Source organism: Populus nigra, chromosome 1 (assembly GCF_951802175.1).
Source record: "Populus nigra chromosome 1, ddPopNigr1.1, whole genome shotgun sequence".
In the NCBI taxonomy this organism is placed as follows: domain Eukaryota; kingdom Viridiplantae; phylum Streptophyta; class Magnoliopsida; order Malpighiales; family Salicaceae; genus Populus; species Populus nigra.
The window spans coordinates 42,817,557-42,825,572 of NC_084852.1; the positions used below are offsets into that span (position 1 = coordinate 42,817,557).

Sequence of the window (8,016 nt, forward strand, 5' to 3'; positions counted from 1 at the left end):
TTTTTCTCATTTATCAATTATAGTGCCTTGAATTTTGATCTCTCAAATATGAAAACCGATTCCGAATTAAATGACATAATTTTTTTTTTATACTCCGAGAATCTTACAGCGAGCCTGCCAAAACAAACCATTGACACCAATCTTGGATAGAATAAATATGGAAAGAGCAAATTGAAAAAAAAAGAGAGAAGAAATTGGCACCGTGGACTGCTAACAGGTCTGCATCTGAAACAATGGATTGCCTACCCCAATTAGTTTTTGTAATCATGTACTGTGTTCTTCTCAAATCAAGATCATACTTGGGAAAGTACAATTGACGGTTTGGAATTAAGGGTGCAGTGTTGATCTCATGTTCTTAAAATTCATTCAGTCATTTCAAACATCTAACATGATCACACCCATGAACTGTCAACAACAAAAAGTCGATTAAAGTAATTTTGCCTTTCAATTCTCTTTTGAAAATTTGCCATGGAATGCTATTTTTAGCCGTTGGCGTTTGAGAAGGTTGAAATTGCCTATCTTCAAAAGATGGTGGACCCGTTTTCTCTTTAAAAAAACGGTTCGAATTTAGAGAGAGAAACGGCTCTTTTGGAGTCACATTGACTCGAAAGATCTTATTGATGTATTTTTAGAAGCTGGGTAAAAGTTAATTTTTAAAAATATAATTTCTTTTAAAACATAATTAAATCACAGTCATAAACGCGTCCGTAGTGAGCATAATCTGCAGGGCGGCATTTTTGATAATAAAGGTAGTTTAAATCAGGTCTTCTTTCTGGTGACTTAACACTGATTTTATTTTACTCCGACTCCAACTTAATTCCGTAGGTAATTATGTAAAATAAATAAATGATGCTTAAAGTTAAGCTTTGTCCCCTAAGCTCCCTAATTTGATTTAATTTCTCCTTCTTCTTATTAACTCGACTGAGTTATCCATACTACGTGCAATATATCATCTCCACTAATGGATATTATTTATGTTGAACCAAAAAATAAAAAACAATTACTTTTGATATTAATTAAATTCTAATATCAGATAAATTATTCATCCCATTATACACGCATTATTTTATGTAAAAAATTAATGTAGATAGTATAATATATATAGTTTGTTTGGTATTATAGTAATGATTGTTATTTAAAGTATTTTTTATCAGAAAATATATTAAAATAATATATTTTTTATTTTTTAAAATTTATTTTTGTCTTAAAATAAAAAAATAATTTTTAAAAAATAAAATAAAAATTAAATTTTTCGAAAGCAAAATTAAATCTCGTTGGCACTAGAAAACGTCGTAAAATATATTTTTAACTGGAATCTAGCACAGCAGCAGCAACCTCCCTAGTTCTCAAAGTGTCTTTCCATTTGAAAAACCATTAAATAAATCGTTTCTCCTCCTCCTCTTCTCTACCATCCCAACACACACAAAAAGAAGATCAACTTCAAATCAAGCTCAGATCCCATCCTCTCTCGAACGCCACCTTTTCCTCCAGATCCAGCCTCGATCTACCAAATCACCGTCACCGATCTCCGTCTCTACTTCATTGATGGAGAACTTGATTACTTTAGTAAATAAAATTCAAAGAGCTTGCACTGCTCTTGGTGATCATGGTGAAGCTAGTGCATTACCTACTCTGTGGGACTCCTTACCCTCCATCGCCGTCGTCGGTGGCCAGGTTTTCCTCCAGATCTACTTCTCTCACTTTCGGCTAATCAAATTTTTGTGACCTAGATGTTTGTTGGCTGATAGCTTTTTGTTTCTGTTTTGTAGAGTTCGGGGAAGTCATCGGTGTTGGAGAGTGTAGTAGGGAAGGATTTCTTGCCTCGTGGATCAGGTAATTAGCTTACAATTCTGTGCTTGACTTAATTACCGAATTATTTAGGGTTTTTCTGCAATTGGAGTGTGAGAGTGATGTGATTGTTTGTCCCTATAGGTATCGTTACGCGGCGGCCACTTGTGTTGCAGCTTCATAAGATCGATGAAGGAAGTAGAGAATATGCCGAGTTCCTTCATCTCCCAAGGAAAAGATTTACTGATTTTGGTACATTTCTTTATCTATGCTGTGTTGTTTATGTATAATTAGTATTAGGATTTTTTTTTTGAAGAGTTTGTGTTTGTTTCTTGTTGTTATCGTGTCTGTGTTGATTGGATGGTAATTGTTGAATTATGGTTGTTAATGGTGCTTTTATGTGTGTAGCTGCTGTGAGGAGGGAGATTCAAGATGAGACTGATAGAGAGACTGGTCGATCAAAGCAAATTTCAAGTGTTCCAATTCATCTTAGTATTTACTCTCCTAATGGTAAGTCTGGTTTCACTTTGAAATATCCGTATCTAGCTCCTGCTTTGGTTTTGTATCTCCCGTATGGAAACAAGAGTTTCAGATGCCTTTTATATTTGCGCTTAGCCACATTTTACAATCATTTAAGTTTTTTCTTCCTTTTCATTATTTCTGAATTTGCTTGACTTTTTTTTGGATTTTGGCAGTTGTCAACTTGACATTGGTTGATCTTCCTGGGCTTACTAAAGTAGCAGTTGGTAAGTGCATTTGTGCTTCTATCTTGCGTGTTGGTTACCCGGGGACCTTCTTCTTTACTATTCTTTTCATTGCTGAGAAGAAGGAAAATAAACGCAACAGGGACTTGCAACCTTTGAACTTCAATATTTTTGTTCATATCAACTCAATTTTCACTTAACAGTTTGACCATTTTAAGATTTTCCTGAGAATCAACTAGCCTAAAGTAAAAAAGTATCCTCCTTTATTTGCCGCTGTTTTTATAGATCATTATGAGGTTATATTCTGAACAGTTTATGAATATCCAACATCTATTTTGAAATGCAGAGGGTCAACCAGACAGTATTGTGCAAGATATTGAAAACATGGTTCGCGCTTATATCGAGAAGGTAATGCACATTTCATTACTCAAACTCTTTGCATCCTATGAGAATAGTTGTGTAAATTGGATATTTTCACTTCTATAGATGCTAACTTTTTTGTCAAAATATTTCTCAGCTTAGCCGGCAAATAATTCTTGTAAAATTTCCAGGACCATGTTTTAAATTCTGCCATTTTCTATGCTATTGTATTCTTTTGTGTTCTGATATGATGAAACTTAGCAAAGTCACGCTATTTTGTTTGCTCAAATTTAATGCAGCCCAACTGTATAATTTTAGCAATTTCACCTGCCAATCAAGATCTTGCTACCTCTGATGCTATTAAAATCTCTCGTGAAGTGGACCCTACAGGTAATCTTGTGCAATATTTGTACTTTGACATCAAAACATCAAAATCTATGTTATATCATTGTTTTCACGAACATTTAGTTCATATAACTCCTTAGATGTTCTGGTTCTTATATTTTTTTTTTCAGGAGAGAGGACCTTAGGAGTCTTGACAAAGATCGATCTTATGGATAAGGGTACTGATGCAGTTGATGTAAGTTGGAGTAGTGTTTTTTTTTTTTGTATAGCATTCAAGAGATAAAATGATGCTACTTGTATGCAACCTGGCATGTTTTTAAGTATAAAAATTCATGCTCCTATAGATGCTGACAGTGTTCTCTAGAATTTGGCTAGAAAATGTTTGTCAGTACATTTTTCACAAGTAACAAGTGATCTCGTGTTCAAGAATGTTAATTCATTTGATGAACACTATCCTCTCAACACCTACTTCTCCTTGTTTCCTGGAAATTTTAATTCCTAATCAAGCAATTTCTCTCAGTGGATGACATGCTATCTTATTTGGGTGGTCTGATTTTGTATGCTTTTTGGTGTGTTGTAGCTTGATAAACTTGGAGATTCATGGTCACATTTTACTTGGGGGTTTATAAAGGGAATTGCGGCTGAAAAGGTTCTTTTTTGGGTGTGTTGTAGTGGCAGGAAATTAGGATATAGGCTTCAGGTTTTCTGGGGCAGCTAGCTATCAGATTTGAAGTTGGATTTCATAGTTCATTCAATGGAAGTAAGGATTAGGTTTGGATGGTTTAATTGACGGCAGCGGCCTGTACTGTGAGCTTAACCTGGCTTTCTGTAGCTGCTGTTCTTAGAGAATGAAGAAAGATACTAGATATGCTTGCCTTCAACTAACTAATGCTCTAATCCATCATCGGACGTTTAAGAAACTAGATTACATATATATTATCAGAAAAAAGCCTCGACTTGTAAAAATAATCTTGAGACTTAGAAATCTTAAAAAGAAAAAACTAATCTTATTCTAAACTACCTGGCTATAAAACTGGGTAAGCATTTGGTCATTAAGGATTGCACAGGTGTCCTGCATAACAGAAGCCCCAAGTTCCCATCATTGAAAAGTTGAAAATAGTCAAAATCTCTTATACTTGGCTGTGTAATCCTCAAATTCCCTGCTTCATGTTGCTTTCTACATGTTTTGCAATTTTGATGCATGTTTCTTTTTCTGTTAGAGATGTTACAGGCCTACAGCATCATGACAATCATGAGTTACTGTTTTGCTTTTGTAGATGTTGGAAGGAAAATCTTACCGCCTAAAATTTCCCTGGGTCGGTGTGGTGAACCGCTCACAAGCAGATATTAACAAGAATGTGGACATGATTGCTGCTCGGCGTAGAGAACGCGAGTATTTTTCCAGCACCCCAGAATACAAGCACCTTGCCCACAGAATGGGTTCAGAGCATCTAGCAAAGATGCTGTCAAAGGTGAGTGATGAGCTTTCTGTTCTTTCCCTTTTACTTCACGTGTGTCCAAGTTCCATATATTTTGAAAGACTTTCAACTGTTATTGTAATAACCCAATTATTAATGGTTAATACTGCAGCATTTGGAAGTTGTAATCAAGTCCAAAATTCCAGGCATTCAGTCCCTGGTCAACAAAACAATTGCTGAACTTGAATCGGAATTGAGTCGTCTTGGAAAGCCTATTGCTGCAGATGCTGGAGTAAGTGTGCTTTTAACTTGGACATATTTTAACAACCTTTAGGTATCTTAAGGAATCTTCCTCCTCCCCCTTCTGTGCATGTATGTGAATCACTAATTATCATTGCTTAACTTGCAGGGAAAGATGTACTCAATCATGGAGATTTGCCGCCTTTTTGATCAAATATACAAAGAGCATCTTGATGGCGTGTATGTACTGTGCTTTGTTTGTTTCCTTGCGTCTGACCAGCTTGATTTTGTGGTGCATTTCTATATCTTGTCAATTTATCTTTGCTAGCAATTTGATTTGATATATTCACTGTTGTTTGCAGCCGACCTGGTGGTGATAAAATTTACAATGTTTTCGATAACCAGCTTCCTGCTGCTCTGAAAAGGTTACAGTTTGACAAGCAACTTTCAATGGAAAATATTCGGAAATTGATCACTGAAGCTGATGGATATCAGCCTCACTTGATAGCTCCTGAACAAGGATATCGTCGTCTCATTGAATCTTCTGTAGTTACTATCCGAGGTCCTGCTGAGGCAGCTGTTGATGCGGTATGCATGATATTTAAAAACTATTGGACTTTCCTTGGCATGATTGGAAAGTTAAATTTCTTCTGCTGCTTCCTACTTCATGTGGCTTTAGTTGAGTTGATGTTGTACAGACTTTGCTGCCTTATGTTTCCCCAAAACTTAACTGTTCAGAATCTCTTAATATGAGATTATTATGGGTGAAAAAGTTTGAAGTACCTTTAGGTATCCTACTCAACTGTATCTTGGATATAGCCAATGCAAATGATCTAAATATCTGTTTCAGAACCTGTTTTGTAAGCTGATTTTGTTTGGCCCTAGGAATTAGTTCATGTGCAAAATAGGGATTCCAATCTCCAGAAAGCACTTTCCTCCATAATATGCTGCTGGTCAACCAGGCCCTATGTTCACTATAACAGGCCTGGACTGGCTTGTTTTACCAGGCTGGGATGCAAAAAGTAAGGAGGGGCAAGGGGAGGGGGATGTGGTTCTCCCTATGAAATCAGGGGGCAGAGACAAAATTTGAGAGGGAGGCTGGCTGCACACGGCTTCCAATCAGGGCAGGTCCTCTCTTCTTAGAGAAAGGATGGGAAGAGGGTCCCATATGATTTCTGGAGGGAAAAATTCTAAATGGAGAAAGCAAAGATTTCTCTCTGCAGGAGTGACTGATTTTTCTTTTTTCATTTTCTTCTTTCATTTGCAGTTTCTGAATCTTGGTGGATTGCATGTTTTTCAATTAGCTGATGCTTGTTTGTTTATAATCCAGGTTCATGGCCTTCTGAAGGATTTAGTTCACAAGGCTATCAGTGAGACTATAGTAAGTTTGTATCATTTCCAACTCTAATTGCTTCTACAAAATCCTTGTTCTCGGTGCATTTTGTTAGCAAGGTTTAAAGAGGTTCTTAATATGTCATATGCATGTGAGCAAGGGGCTTACATTCCCTGAATTGAATTTCGTAAAGTTCCTGCATGCTTACGTACACTGGCAGCTTCCCCTTTTCTTTTAAATGCTTGTGTGTGTAAGGCTAAATACATTGCAGCACACTAGAAGTTGCATTACCTTTTGGTAGTTGTATTAAGTGTTGTGTAGTCAGTGAAATAAGGCGTTACTCTCTAGGAAAATAGAAATGAATACATCTTCAAACTCAGTTTGTCATGTATGAGAATTTGTTACCTAGGAGTATTTGAAAAGGTGGGAAAAAGGGATGAAAAGGAGAGAGGCTTGAGAACCTGACATTGCACTTTACAAGTAATAAGCAAAATATTGACTGATGCCTTTGAATGTATGGCGGAAAGTGCCTGCTTCTCTCAGCTTGCAACATGTAATGGACCTCCAGCAAAAATTCTTGTTTTACCGTTGTCCATCAATCGGAAACATCTTTTTTTTTTTTTTTTGTGGATGTGATTTCAAGAATCATTCTCCACCTTATTTTTTGGAGGCATTTGATCTCAAGATATTCAATAAGTTGAAAACTTATGCTGCTAAAAGAAGATCGAGTCAAACTCACTCCTCTTCTAGTGTTTTATCATTTTTTTCCTTAGTATTTGATTACCTCAGATGCTTTATCCTGGTTTTGCACTATATGTCATGGGTCCCCATTGGGCTGTTGGATAATGTTGCTTTTGATGATTCTCAGGAGTTGAAGCAGTATCCTGCTCTTAGAGTAGAGGTCAGTAATGCTGCTATTGAGTCACTTGATAGAATGAAGGATACAAGCAAGAAAGCAACGCTTCAGCTAGTCGACATGGAGTGTAGCTACCTGACAGTGGACTTTTTCCGGAAACTTCCTCAGGATGTTGACAAGGGTGGCAACCCTACCCATTCTATATTTGATAGATATAATGACTCGTATCTTAGACGAATTGGTAAGTTTAATGAGTTCATTTTTGCATTAAAAAAAAGGTGGGTTATGGTATCCTTTCTGCTTGATTCACTAGTCACTATTGCTGATCTTAAGAGTTCTCGGTGGAATATGTGAACAGGATCTACTGTTTTGTCTTATGTCAATATGGTCTGTGCAAGTCTACGTAACTCCATTCCAAAGTCCATTGTTTATTGTCAAGTGCGTGAGGCCAAGCGAAGCCTGCTTGACCATTTCTTCACCGAGTTGGGAAAACTGGAGGTAGGAATGAAAATCTTTCTTTAATTGTTATCTATGTTTATTCCTGGTCAAATTTGATGCTGTTGCTGATATCAGATGATGAATGCAATTGACTTTTGAATTGATCTTTGCAGCAAAAGCAATTGTCATCATTACTGAATGAGGATCCTGCAGTCATGGAGCGCCGTGCTGCCATTGCAAAGAGACTTGAGTTGTACAGGAGTGCACAAGCAGAAATTGATGCAGTTGCTTGGTCTAAGTAGACCAGCAGCATTTGAATCATCCATCTCATTTGTACGAGAAATTGGCTTTATGGCTGTGTCATTCTTTCATTTATGTCTTGTGTTTTGGGAAGATGGGGAGCAATATTTTGTTGTATTTCTACACGCTATAGAAGTAACAAAAAGTTCATTTGTCTTCATAGGGGAGAATATTTGTTGCTTTTGCCGTAACCATTTATCACTATGGATTGAATATATTTTTACAAGTTTCCTA

The 8,016-nt window shown here is 36.6% G+C and overlaps 1 protein-coding gene across 2 annotated transcripts; it reads left to right on the forward strand.

Annotated features, from left to right (window-relative positions):
* The first annotated feature begins 1,313 nt into the window (after positions 1-1,313).
* Positions 1,314-8,016, forward strand: LOC133678936 (dynamin-related protein 5A). 2 transcript variants are annotated; one of them, XM_062101460.1, is made up of 16 exons: positions 1,316-1,674; positions 1,770-1,833; positions 1,933-2,040; positions 2,197-2,298; positions 2,484-2,534; positions 2,839-2,900; positions 3,152-3,242; positions 3,368-3,432; positions 4,475-4,669; positions 4,788-4,907; positions 5,025-5,095; positions 5,218-5,443; positions 6,186-6,236; positions 7,057-7,285; positions 7,403-7,542; positions 7,656-8,016. In XM_062101460.1, the coding sequence occupies exons 1-16, from the start codon at positions 1,546-1,548 to the stop codon at positions 7,782-7,784; spliced, it is 1,833 nt and encodes a 610-aa protein (XP_061957444.1). In that variant the 5' UTR covers positions 1,316-1,545; the 3' UTR covers positions 7,785-8,016. The 2 variants fall into 2 exon arrangements, with proteins under 2 accessions (XP_061957451.1, XP_061957444.1); XM_062101467.1 differs by lacking the exons at positions 7,403-7,542; positions 7,656-8,016 and having other exon boundaries at positions 1,314-1,674; positions 6,186-6,307; positions 6,349-7,123.